This window comes from Vanrija pseudolonga, chromosome 5, assembly GCF_020906515.1.
Source record: "Vanrija pseudolonga chromosome 5, complete sequence".
Taxonomy (NCBI): Eukaryota; Fungi; Basidiomycota; class Tremellomycetes; order Trichosporonales; family Trichosporonaceae; genus Vanrija; species Vanrija pseudolonga.
The window spans coordinates 1,853,182-1,865,743 of NC_085853.1; the positions used below are offsets into that span (position 1 = coordinate 1,853,182).

The 12,562-nt window shown below is 62.8% G+C and overlaps 5 protein-coding genes across 5 annotated transcripts; 2 read left to right on the forward strand and 3 right to left on the reverse strand.

Moving 5' to 3' along the window:
- Window positions 1-203: 203 nt before the first annotated feature.
- On the reverse strand, window positions 204-2,795 carry SPCC1739.01 (putative protein; the record flags this gene model as incomplete). Its single annotated transcript, XM_062773926.1, has 4 exons — window positions 204-1,893; window positions 1,947-2,009; window positions 2,187-2,270; window positions 2,369-2,795. 4 exons carry the CDS (start codon window positions 2,793-2,795, stop codon window positions 449-451), a joined length of 2,019 nt encoding a protein of 672 aa, XP_062629910.1. The 3' UTR covers window positions 204-448.
- A 1,259-nt stretch (window positions 2,796-4,054) lies between these two features.
- Window positions 4,055-6,189, reverse strand: SPCC1827.04 (VMS1). The gene is made up of 3 exons (XM_062773927.1): window positions 5,745-6,189; window positions 5,214-5,705; window positions 4,055-5,177 (listed from the first exon to the last, which is right to left on the reverse strand). The coding sequence occupies exons 1-3, from the start codon at window positions 6,088-6,090 to the stop codon at window positions 4,087-4,089; spliced, it is 1,929 nt and encodes a 642-aa protein (XP_062629911.1). The 5' UTR covers window positions 6,091-6,189; the 3' UTR covers window positions 4,055-4,086.
- Window positions 6,190-6,543: 354 nt separating this feature from the next.
- Window positions 6,544-8,182, forward strand: CALM (calmodulin). The gene is made up of 9 exons (XM_062773928.1): window positions 6,544-6,658; window positions 6,837-6,843; window positions 6,896-6,907; window positions 6,993-7,025; window positions 7,193-7,290; window positions 7,497-7,604; window positions 7,645-7,702; window positions 7,749-7,864; window positions 7,992-8,182. The coding sequence occupies exons 1-9, from the start codon at window positions 6,644-6,646 to the stop codon at window positions 7,992-7,994; spliced, it is 450 nt and encodes a 149-aa protein (XP_062629912.1). The 5' UTR covers window positions 6,544-6,643; the 3' UTR covers window positions 7,995-8,182.
- Window positions 8,183-8,847: 665 nt separating this feature from the next.
- ARD1 (D-arabinitol dehydrogenase 1) lies at window positions 8,848-10,623 on the forward strand. Its single transcript, XM_062773929.1, has 6 exons — window positions 8,848-9,003; window positions 9,130-9,166; window positions 9,216-9,282; window positions 9,361-9,428; window positions 9,491-9,587; window positions 9,717-10,623. Exons 2-6 carry the CDS (start codon window positions 9,131-9,133, stop codon window positions 10,481-10,483), a joined length of 1,035 nt encoding a protein of 344 aa, XP_062629913.1. The 5' UTR covers window positions 8,848-9,003; window position 9,130; the 3' UTR covers window positions 10,484-10,623.
- Window positions 10,624-10,740: 117 nt separating this feature from the next.
- chordc1 (Cysteine and histidine-rich domain-containing protein 1) lies at window positions 10,741-12,182 on the reverse strand. Its single transcript, XM_062773930.1, has 7 exons — window positions 12,074-12,182; window positions 12,003-12,030; window positions 11,907-11,965; window positions 11,516-11,845; window positions 11,265-11,470; window positions 11,142-11,184; window positions 10,741-11,087 (listed from the first exon to the last, which is right to left on the reverse strand). The coding sequence occupies exons 1-7, from the start codon at window positions 12,161-12,163 to the stop codon at window positions 10,794-10,796; spliced, it is 1,050 nt and encodes a 349-aa protein (XP_062629914.1). The 5' UTR covers window positions 12,164-12,182; the 3' UTR covers window positions 10,741-10,793.
- Window positions 12,183-12,562: the final 380 nt, after the last annotated feature.

Consider the following 12,562-nt stretch of genomic DNA (forward strand, 5'->3'; position numbering starts at 1 on the left):
ACCCCGCCGTGAACACTGCCCAGTACATTAGCAAACACTGTAGCGAGTACAGATCAGTAGACTCGTCCTGTACACCATAGTTGGTACTGCAGTAGTAGGTATGCCCCGTAGGTGTGTTGCCATAGTAGTCGTACTGCTTTCAGTAGAAGATGCACACCTCGGAGCCCTCGTCGAGCGCCAGTGCCACCCAAGTTATTAATTCAGTGCATATCAAGAGGCGTCCGGTCTAGGTTAATCTACCGTTTGTGCCAGTTTTTGGGTTTTGGAGGGGGCGAGTAGTAGTTGGAGTAAGATCCGTACTTCTTCTTTTGGTCATCTTGTCACTCTTTTGTCTTGTAGTCTTGTTACACGGAAGAAGGAAACGCGGTGGGGTCGGGTCGCCATGGTACACTTCTAATGCTCAGTCCAGAGTCGAAGCGGAACGATGATGGTGTGGGATGATGGTCTCCTAGCCGTCCATGTGGAACAGCGCGTCGTCGTCGTGCTCGTCGCGGCGAGCAGCAGCAGGCAGAGGAACCGACAGGCCGGGGGGCGTGGCGACGCTGCCAGTGTTGGGCGTGTTGGCAAAGGTTTCGGGGGTGCGCCCGCCGAGGCCAGACGGGGCCCGGCCACCGGGCTGCATGTGCATGCGGCTCAGCGCAGCAGCCAGTCCACCAGGGAGTGACTGGCCCGGGGCGTGCTCCTGGAGGGCGCGAGCAGTGGGGCTCGACGGGTCGACACGCTCGCGCATTAGGTACGGCGCGTCCACAGCCGGAGCGGCAGGCCCCCGAATCGCAGCTGATGATGGCACCTGCTGGCTCGAAGGCGACGAGCGAGACGAGTTGGGGCTGCGCTGCTGTGACAGGAGCGACTGGCGGAGGACGGGAGTCGCGGGCTGGGCCGAAGTGAAGGTGAGCTCGGGCTTGGGCGACGTGCCAGTGGCCACCGAGGTTCTGCGCGCATCCTGGCCGTCCTGGCTCCATAACGCCTGTAAGAAGTCGCCTGGGGGAAGGGCGGCACCCGCTGACTGGGCCAAACGCTCGGCGCCCACAAACTGGTGAGGGTTGAGAAGCGAGTTGCGGCCAGGCGAGCCAACGTACGCCGAGTCGTGGCTGTCGTTGCGGGACATGCGTCGGGCGCGCTCGGTCGGGGTAAGCAGGTCGCTGAGGCTCGAGGGGATCAAGTCCTCGCCGTGGCCGTCGTCCTCGTCAAACACGTCGTCAATCGCGCGAGACGGCGTGGGGATAGGTCGGCGTGCGGGGCTGAGCGGCTCGTCGGGAGTCTCGGACCGTGCCCAGATGCTGCGACGCAATGTGCTGTCGGCAAACGAGGCCGACAGCTGCGAGCCGCCCTTATCGGGAGTAAGGGACGCGTGCGAGAACGAGCTCGAGAAGACGGCCGAGTTGCCGGGGGGACGGAGCGGCGAGTGGATCGACACGACCGAGCTGCCCTTAAGCGAGACGCCAGTGGCCGCCGAACCGCGCGCGTTGAACGAAGCCGACAGGGGCGAAGGGCGTCCGGGCGAAGAAGCAAAGCCAGCCGCGCCGCTCAGGGGGCGAGTCTGGTTGAAGCCGGCCGAAGGGGAGCCGGCGACAACTGCGGCTGGGGGCCCGTATGGCTCCCTTAAAGGTGACGATGCGAAGCGGCTGGGTGAGTGGATCGAGCCCGAGTGGAGCGAGGCCGAGATGGACGACTTGATGGGAACGGGGTGCGCAATGTCGCGACCAGCAGGAATAGGCGATGGTTCTGCACGCGAAGTGGCCGGCGAGGTGCCCAATTCGTCACCAAGGCTACGGCCTAGGCTGCTGGCTTCTCCCTTGGAATCGTTGCGCTCGCGGGCTTCGCGCTGCTGATCCTTCTTGTTCTTGCGGTCCATTGACATGGGCTCACCCGGGCGGACGTGGGCAAGCGCACCTGCCAGTGTGAGCGACACGATCGCTACAGGGCCAGAAGCCCAGTTAACCCACATTTGTGCCCAAACTTGCAGTCGCCCTTGAGGAACCACTGACAAATCTCCTTCTTTCCGCCCACTGTAAGAGATCAGCGATGCGTTTACAAGATTGTAAGAAGCAGGCAGCGGGGGCGACGGGGCGCAGGGGTTGCAGTTGCAGCCTCCAGAGCATCCCATTGTAAGGGCTTCTCGAACAGAACGTTCGTTCGCCGGCCCCACGTTCCCCGCAGCTCCGATCGCACCGTCGTGGACTCACGCTCATGGGAAAACGGGCAGCTCGAGCCAGCGGTACAGGCTCCGGCCTTGAAGAAACGGCATGGGACGTGGCTGAGGGCAGCAGCTGTTGGCAAGGGTCAGCGTTCGACTCATTGGCCAAGAGAACAAGACGATGCGCCTCGGTGGCGTCGTCGGTGAGATGGAGGCTGGCGTCGGACTTACACTTGACCTCGCCCTTGTCTTTGGCGCCCGAGAGCGCGCTCTGGCCACCGCCGGCACGAATCTCTCTCTTCTCAAAGCCGCCAACGGTGCGTTCGGGGGCGCGGGCGGGGCTGCTGCCCGTCACGGCCGAGGACGAGGCAGCGCCGTCGGCCGCGAGGGAGCGAGGCACGGACCCGGCCTCGCCGGCTGTCCGGGCGCGCCAGCTGCTGCTGTCGTCTGCGGCGCTGTGAGCTGCGCCGTTGGCCGTGTCAAAGCCGACGGAGCGCGCATACGAGCGGCCGGTGCGCAGGCTCGACCCGGATGGAGACGCGTACGCGGGGCTCGCTCCCGCTGCTGCTGCGGCGGCGGCGCCGGCAATGGGCGTCGGACGCGCCCGAGGGATGCTCTTTGGCGGGAGGGGCGATGGGGATGGCGCGGGAACGCTCATGGCGACGCGGTCGGCCGGTGACGTCGGAAGGGTGAAATGAGTGTTTGAGAGACGCGATGTGACGCCGATGGTGGTGGTTTACTTGGCGGGGAGGGAGGGTAGCACGCAGCAACCAAGCAAGCACGAGCAAGGCGGCGAACAATGACGAGGGGTGGGCTGGTTGCAGGTTCAAGGTGACGTGACGGTATCAAATACCCCAGTTTGGGATAAGGTAAAGGGGGTGACGCCCCGACGGCGACGGCGTGCAATGGCGGGGGGATGGATGCAGCGATGTAGCAGCGACTTGAGATGACGACGGATGAGAAAGCGATGACGAGGAGCAAGAAGAGGAGGATGCGATGGACGCGTATTGATTGTAACAAGGCAGAAGGGAGGAATGCGATGGGCTGGCTGGGCTGGGCTGGCTGACTGACTGACTGGCTGGGCGGGCGCGATGCGGGCGATGCGGGGTGTGGGTGTGGGCCTGGAGTCGGGAGGGTCGGGTCGGCCGTTGTCACTGGGCCGTGGTGGCCATTGACTCGTTGGAAACCCTGGGCGTATGTGTGGTGCGGTGCGTAGTAGGCGCGTGACGACTGCCTGTACCTTTGTCCTGTCTGAACTGTTCACGACGACGATGACCAAGCTGTAGAAGAGGAAGCAAGCAAGAGCAATGATCTACGTGATGGTCAATGCAACGTGCTATACTCGCTCGTGGTGGTCAGACGACTCGCTCGACGGGGAGCCTGGGGTGCATTGCCGTGGTGTGATCGATCGCGCCGTTTGTTGTCGTCTCTTGTTCCTGGCTGGGTGGCGTGTGGCACCAATGCCAGCCAGGCAATCACAATCCCTCTTTCACGTAAGTAACGGTGGTGGGCGACAACGACCGACAGCGGTAGCATTCTAGTGCGTTCATTCAATGGACGGACCGGCCCTCGGTGGCGTTCTGGTGTCTGGCCGTCGCGTTCAGGCAGCAGCTGGCAGAGCAGAGGCCGCCGCTGCAGAGATCCTGCACCCAGTCATGCGTATGCGTATGCTACGTGCCGTGCCCACCAGCCAGAACACGACGACGCGACTTTACTCCCGAACCCCGACAGTTCGTTGGCCAATGTGGCCCCCGCAACCTTGATAGAGTGATAAGCACGAGTCAGCCAGTCATGAGGACACATCCCTCATCACACCATCACTACGGCTCACTCGCACTCGGCCGTAGTGAATGCATGCTGCAACTTGCTAACAGGCACGCGACCCGGGCAACACCATACCGATGCAAGTGCATAGTGTACAGTGAGATCTACATCTAATTATTATCACCTTACTTCGCACCGCCAAACCGCGCCTCGGCCGCTCGTGCGCGCCGCTCGCGCTCAATCTGCATGCGCATCTCGGGGCTGAGTCCCGCAAGGGAACCTTCAGCACCGGTACGCCCACCGAGCTTCTGCGGGCCGGTCGGCACACCGAGGGACGCGAACGCTGACGACGGCGCCGGTGCTGGTGCTGGTTCAGGCGCCGCAGCGGCCTCCTCGGCGCGTGCCTTCTCGCGCTCGCGCATCTTGTCGCGCAGGCCGCGCCGCCGCTCCGCCTTCTTGGCGCCCTGCTCGGCCTCGGCCTCCTCGCTCAAGCCAGAGGGCACATGCGCCGCCTGCCAGTCGTACCATTCGGGATGGTCGTGCGCGACGCGGCGGAAGATGTTGCGGACGTTCTTGGTCGTGGCGTAATCGTATGCCCGCTTCGAGCCGTCGAGTGCGACAGTTGGGTCGATGCGCGCCTCCGTAAGGAGGTATCGCACCACGTCCTCCTGCCCTGCGGTCACGGCGGTAGCCAGCGCCTCGGGCTTGACCTCGGTAGGATACCGCGAGACAAACGACTTGAGTGCGTCGAGGCGGCCCTTCTTGATCATGTCGACAAGGCGCTCTTGGCGGTCGAGGAGGGCCTGCTCCTCGGCTGAGAGCTTCGGGGCGGCAGGCACCGCCACCTTTTCTGGAGCAGTCACAGGCTTTGCCGTGGCCTGCTTCTTGGGCTGCAGAGACGCGATGTACGCGTCGTCCTGCGCCTGCAGTGCTTCCTGGGACAAGTGCGACACCTTGACCCGCACCAGCTCGTGCCACACACGGATGAGCTCCTGTTGTGTGGGTCGACGGGTGGGGAAGGGGAAGGAGCGTATCCTCTCGTCGTTCTTGCTCAACACGGCACCGTCGTACCCCCAGAAGCTCTTCTTGCCGTGTGTGCTCGCGCGGATGAAGATGCGCTCAGAGAGCTCGAGGTCCTCCTGCCATTCGGTCAAGAGGGCCCTGATCTCCTCCTGCAAAGCTTGTTCACCGTATCGACGGAGCATGGCACCGGCGGACACGGCCTTGGACTTTGCGTTGTCGTTGAGGCCCTGCGAGCCACCCTGCTTCTTACGGGCTGCATGTCAGCGAACACTCCACACTTGAAACCTACTAGTGTAGCGGTGGAAAGTCTTGTGCTTGTAGATGCGCAGCTCTCCTGCACCCTTGACGTCCTGCTTGTCACGAGGGCCGCGGGGGCGCAGCCCAACGACCATGCCGGCAAAGTGGCCACCAGCGACCATAAGCAGGGTGATACGGCGCTCCTCCTCGCCCTCAACGGGTGGGGACAGCTGCAACCTCTTCAGCTCGGACAGGTAGTCTCCAGCCGTGTCGAATGATGGGAGAAGCGCGCGGACAACACCGAGCTGGGTGTCGGCGGGAATGCCGAGCGATGCTGGGGGGTTGGTTGGCGTGAACCAAATGACGGCGGTACGCAGCTGGGCTCGCCGCCTACGATCCGCAAGCTCTGCCTCCTCGTCCGAGTCGACATCGTCGTCCTCCTTGTTGTTGTCCGTGATCTTGGCCTTGTTCAGCAGCCGCGTAGTGAGCGACTGCGACGAGCCAGATGACGATGACGAAGCGGACCCCGAGATGCTCGAAACACCTGGCATGTCAGCCCCGCCCCCTCACAATTGCAACCCACCCTCAGCCATCTCGTCCCACACCTCGGCAGCCACCGCCTTGCCCTGCAGCTTGGCCTTGACATTGTACCGGTGCCAGTCGGACTTGAAGTGTTCTCGCTGGTCTTCGGGGGTCTCGAACGACGCGCCAGGGCATGCCTGGCAACCGAATCCGACGCCCGAGGGCGCAGCCGCCGCAGGTACGGCCGAGGGCTGCTTGGTCTCCTTATTGCTCACTGCATCGCCTGTGACTGGCTCGGGCGCTTGGGCCTGGATCGAACGAACCGTGAGCGACGCGAGGAGCTCGGGTGGGATGGAGAAAACGTTGAGCTGCCTGCTCAGGATTGATGAGTGCGCCTGTGCTCCCATTACTGTTTGTTGGGGTGGGCGCGTGAGATGGAGTAGATGAAGAAGTTGACCTCTTGCTGACCAATGCCGCGGTTTGCTTTATACGGCGGTGCAAAGTGAGTGAGTCGGTCGTCGATGAGTCTAGCAGCGGCGGCCAAAGATCCAAAAACTCGAATCAGATCACTCATCCCATCATCAAGCAAGCACCGACGTCACAAAGAGTCCAAGTCTTGCCGTCAAAAGGCTCCGTCCCTGTCCTGTCGGATCCGAGGCATGTCGCGTGGCATTGACCCTGAATTGAGCTGCACCGCAGCCAGGCCAGCGTCTGGCCGCCTGGCCGCCTGCATGCCAAAGTGTGACGCAGCGCCGTCGTTGGCTGAGAGACTCTGTTGCAGTGCTGGCGGCAACCAGCCAGCACCACCACGGCACCACCACCGCTACATAGCTCGAGCCAACGACACGTGAACTGGACCACCACACCAACAATTGACACCTCGCCTTCTCCACTTCTTCCAAGTCCACTTCCCCTTCTTCCTTTTTACATCAAACCACCCTAATACCCAAAGCACACACAATGGCCGAGCAGCTGGTGAGTACGAACAATGACCCATTCCTCCACGCTGCGCACACTGGACTCCGCACGCCGAGAGCACAACGCGCGCGGCGCTGCATAGTGCACCCCGTGATACGTTCCTCGGTGCTCTTGGCGCTCGGGGCCCTCCTATCCACATCTTCCGTCGTCGATTCCTTTACTGACCACTCCACAGACCAAGGGTGTGTTTGAACGCGGTGGCGATGAGATGGTATACTGACATGCACCTCTCAGAGCAAATCGCCGGTATGTCCACCTTGCATTGACGCGTCCCAGGCTTGGCGCGGCGCGACGTCATGCGATCTGAGATGCACTACTGACGACCTGGCAGAGTTCAAGGAGGCCTTCTCCCTCTTCGACAAGGGTGAGTTGGTCACAGGCTGTGGCTTCCACCGCGAACCATGTCGCTAACGCGTCTTCTTCCTTCTACCTTGTTCCAACGATGTTTTTGCTGCCTCGACCGCTCCCGTTCCCGTCCTCGACGTCATGACCGCCCCCTTTGTGTGCCCCGACGGCAATGACGATGTACAGACGGCGATGGAACCATCACCACCAAGGAGCTCGGCACCGTCATGCGCTCGCTTGGCCAGAACCCCACGCAGGCTGAGCTCGAGGACATGATCAACGAGGTGCGTCGGCAACCCGAAGCTGCTGCGTTTCTTGGCTGACGAACCGTGCCCCCCCTTGGTATTCATCGCATCCTGCTCTTTCACGCGCCGATATTGAACCGTGCGGCCGCTCTATGTGCGTCCTGATTCGACCTATATTTGACGGATCTGGTCTTGATCGGCCTTGCATCGGCTATTCTGGTCCTTTGTCGCGTGTGTAACAACAGGTCGACGCCGACGGCAACAACTCGATCGACTTTGCCGAGTTCATGACCCTCATGGCTCGCAAGATGCACGACACTGACTCGGAGGAGGAGATCCGCGAGGCCTTCAAGGTGGGCTCGGGATTTCGTTGAACGAGGCTAATTGGTGCAGGTCTTTGACAAGAACAACGACGGCCACATCTCGGCTGCCGAGCTCAAGCACGTCATGAGTGCGTTGCCATACCGCCATGTTATCGTATCCACTGACGCCCGCAGCCAACCTCGGCGAGAAGCTCACCGACGACGAGATCACCCAGATGATCCGTGAGGCCGACAAGGACGGCGACGGCATGATCGACTACAACGAGTTTGTGACCATGATGATGGCCAAGGTGAGTTGTTGCCAAGGCATTGCCCGCATGCAGTGTTCGCACCGTGGCGACCTCAAGCAGGAGGCTCGGTGGTGGCGGTCTCGTGGCAGTGCTGTGCAAACCTTGAACGCCGCTGACATGGGTGCAGTAAACGTCACCCACCCCGTCTGGCCTATCAATAGCAACGACCGATACCCAACCATCACTCTTGTTTGGAAGCTCGTCGATGGTGATCTGACAAGAGGAGGGGGATGTGGTAGTGGAGGCGGCAATCAATGTACATCGACTTGTTTCCCGAACAGTATGATAGTGGTGCACATGAATGAATCATGACCCGAGCGTCGTCGGCGGCGAAGCGGCGCAGCGGCGAGGCACTTGAGTCTGGCTTGCTGGTCCATTCCGAGCCTATCACGGCGCCGTGGGAATACGCCAGGGGCAAAAGGGATTAGGGGTCGTTTGTCGCAGCATTTGGCGTCGCCCTAAGGCGTGTGCCCCCTTGCATTGAACCTGTGGCGCAGTGAGGCAGGGAAGGGAGCGATTTTGAGGGGGCTTGAGTGACGTCAGAGTGAGGTGGTCTACTGTGCGTTGCAATGCGTGTGTTTCACTGTGCGCACCAACGAGTCCAAGTGTGGGTGTGTGACTTCGGTATCCAGGTCTGGGGTGCTACTGCCTCGACTGCGGCGGTATGTGCAGGTATGCGGTCGTGCGGGCGTTCGGGCGTTTCATTCGCGCGTCGCTGGCAGGACCTGCTCACACTCCGCGGGGGGCGACAATCACCTCCCCACGCAACGCGCTCGCTCGCTCCGCCGGCGCCCCGAAGTCCCCTCCCCTCGTCCCCCGTAGCCTAGATACGGCGTGTCAGAAGCACCATCAGCGTCACTGCTCCTCCTCCTCTGCCCCTGCGCCCACCCTAGTCACTAGTGAGGCACCTCTCCTCCTTGCGTCACAGGCTGGCTGCCATGGGACGCTGCGTGATTATCCAGAGGGCAAAGAGGGGGCTCTATCTGCGCTGTTGCTGGGAGCTGGGAGGATAAGAAGCCACGTCGTCGCTCGTCGGCCTCTTGCTTTGTATCTATCGCGTCTACTCATCTTCGACTGAGCCTCAGCAGCTAGTCGATACACTCACTCCCAACCTCTCAACCAGCAACCACATATCTAAAGTGAGTACCCGGCCGCCAGCGCCAAAGCCTTATCTGTCGCCCGCACCCGCACCCGCGCCAGATCTCGCTCGCCCTCGCTCGCTCGGCTCCGCCCCTTCCTTCCCTTGCCGCCGGCTGACCCCACAGAATGTCCGGCACGATGAAGGCGCTCGTCTACGACGAGGTGAGTGGCTGCACCAGCACCAAGCGTGGCGTGGCTGATGCTGGCCCAGCCTCGCAAGTTCTCCGTCAAGCAGGTGCCCATCCCCGAGGTCGCCGACGACGAGATCCTGCTCAAGGGTGAGGAGTAGTGGCGTGGCTCGTGCGGCGCCACCAACCACCACGCACGCCAGCTAGCCAGCTCACACAGTCCCACAGTCATCATCTGCGGCTTCTGCGGCACGGACGGCCACATCCACGAGGGCGACTTCAACCCCAAGTTTCCCGTGAGTGCCGCGTTGCGTAGGGCTGGGGCATGGGAGTATGGTAGAGCTGACACCTCGTCCAGCTCATCCCAGGCCACGAGGCCGTCGGCAAGGTCGTCAAGTTTGGCAAGAAGGTCGAGGGGTTCGAGGTCGGTGACCGTGTTGCGGCGGATGTTGGCGGTGAGTGTCAGCCGACGGGCTGGTGGCCACGTCGGTGGGATCGGCGTGGTGCCAGTTGGGCGGTGCCACTCGCCCGCCTCCCCCCCCCCCCCCCCCTTCGCACTCGCTGACGCTCGTGCTCGCTCGCAGTGTCCTGCGGCTACTGCCACTACTGCCGCCGCGGCGAGTCGCTCCTCTGCGAGCACTTTGAGGCGGCCGGCGTGCGCCTGGACGGCGGGTTCGCCGAGTACATCAAGTACCCGTTCCAGAAGTGCTACAAGATCAAGAATCTGACCGACGAGGAGGCGACACTGCTCGAGCCGGCGAGCTGTGCGGTGCACGGGATGGACAAGCTACAGATGCCGTTCGGCGCGAGCGTGCTGCTTATCGGTGCGGGACCGACCGGCCTGATCCTCGCCCAGCTCATGAAGCTCGGCGGCGCTAGCAAGGTGACGATCGCGGCCAACAAGGGCATCAAGATGGACCTCGCGCGCAAGCTCAACGCGGGCGACGCGTACATCGACCTCGAGCGCGACAATGCCGACGCGCAGTGGGCCCAGATCAAGAAGGACAACCCGTACGGCTTTGACGTCGTCGCCGAGTGCACTGGCGTCGAGAAGATTGTCAACATGAGCCTCGACTACGTCGCCCGCGGCGGCACGCTGCTCGTGTACGGCGTGTACGAGGGCGACGCGCGCGTCACCTGGTCCCCTGGGCGCATCTTCGCCGACGAGATCCGCATCATCGGCTCCTTCTCCCAGGCGTACTGCTTCCCCCGCGCCGTCGACTTCCTCGACTCGGGCAAGGTCAACGTCAAGGGCATGGTGACGGACGTGTTCACCATCGACCAGTGGCAGGAGGCGCTCGACAAGCTCAACTCGCGCAAGGCGCTCAAGATTGCGATTAGGCCCAACTAAACGGCGGGCGCAATGTTGGCGCGCGCAAGTGCCTGGCGCGCGGGTCGGGCCAGATGAAGGAAGAGAGCGAGCGAGGCGAGGCGTGGCACGTTGTACACGTCTGTGGATAGAGATGATGCATTCATGTAGCTTTTGGCCAAGGGGCTGCGAGGACCCGGGCGGACATGCGGGGCGGGACACGGCCACACCGAACACACACACGACTGTGCTCTCTCTGCTCCCTTGCCAATGCATCATGCACGTCTACAATCTACGATTGCGTGTATCCTCCGCGCCGCCGGCGTGCTCATCACCAGCCCAGCCGGCCAGCCTACTTGCCCCCCGCCTGCTTGGCAGCCTCCTCAACACTAAGCACGACCTCCTTGCCGCCGACGGTACCCGTGCGCCCGCTGACGCCAAACGTGAGCGCGTACCCGGGCGGCAGCTCGGTCCCGGGCGGGGGCAGCTCGAGCAGGGGCCAGCTCGCGACGGCCGGCTTGACGAGCAGGATGTCGACCTTGGTGCCCAGGATGCGGTAGTTGCTCTTCTCGGGCACGATGGGCCCGTACAGCGTCACGGTGCGCAGCACGCGCTTGTTGTTTGGGAGGTAGAGGTCGAGCTCGATCTGGCACGAGCGCGCGTCAGCGCGCCGGCGTGGGGCATGGAGTAGGGGACTTACCGTCTGAGGTGTGAACGTCACCTTGGACTTGGTCTTGTCGGTCCTGGCGCGGGGTCAGCACGATCACTGGCACAAGCTGCCCCGCAAGCTCGCTCCGCTCGCTCGCGCACTCGCCCCACTCACTGCTTGGCAAACACGCTCACGTGCACCTCAAGCGGCGTCTGGTAGTGGTCTATTCTAACGGGCACCAGCTCCTCCTCGGCGCCCTTCTTCTGCCCGACAAACAGGTGCTTGCCCTCCTTGCAGCCTGGGATGTTGAGGAACTGGGCGAATTCAAGCACGCGGGGCTTGCAGCAGAGGTATCCCTTGGATCCCTCGTGGAACACGGGCTGGAAGTGGGTGAGTCATAGGCAGACTAGCTAGCGCCAACTTACTGCCTGCGGATGGTACCTGCACACGGCCTTGGCGCCGTCGCCGCGGCTGACGTCCTCGCCCTCCCACTCGGCGCCGCACCCGAGCCGCTTGCACTTGGCCCCCGAGGGAACAGGCAGGCTGAGGTCGTCCTGCTCGTCCTCCTTGACCTCGGGCTCGGGCGTGTCGGCGTGCAGCGCCGCCTGGGGCGCCGGCGTGGCGGGCTTGGACGGCGTCTTGGACCCGTACGTCTCCACGCCCGAGGACGAGACGCTCGCCGGCGCGTCGGTGCTCACTGCCGCGGGCTTGGGCGCCGCCGGGGCCTCGGTCGTGTGCTTGCCCTTTGTACACGTCTGTGGTGGTGTGAGCGGAGAGCGGCTGCTGAAGGCGAGGCCCAGCCACACGCCGACTCACGGGAATCGCCATGAACTGGTCAAACTCCATCACGGGCTTGTTGACCTCCTTGCAGCATGCTGGCCGTCAGTACCGATACCGCCATCTTCAGCTCACACCACGACTTGAGGCCTTCGTGGAACACCTGGGTGGGGGGCATCAGCTGCGTCATTCAGCAACAAGCTTACCGGCGCGCCGGGGTGGTACGAGCAGCTGCCCTCGGCGTTGTCCGCCTCGTCATACTCCTTCCCGCATCCCTTGTGCGTGCAGCGGGGCATGGTGTGTGCTGTGTCGTAGTGTGGGTGTGGTTGATCGTCAGTGTGGCCTTGGTCGTCGTTGCGGTCACCCGCCTGCCTCCACCGTAACATTCTGGAAAGGAGAGGCAGGAGGAAGGTGGCGGAGGCAAAGTCGCGTGAGCAGCGCATGGCATGACGTCAGCGACTTCGAGCACCAGGTGGCGTGTACACATGCAAAAGGAGACCGACCCTACTCCCCGAACCCGTCGCCTGACCCCTCAGGACCGGATTCTTCACGGACTCGAACCGTGGACCTGCTGGACCGTGTAGTAGGCCCGGCTTGTCGTGGCACCCGCCAGCTTGGCCAGCGGGTGTTGCTTCACGGCGCGTTTGCTGGGTTATCAGCGTTATCAGCGCGCGAGTGTGGCGTCGCGGGGAGCC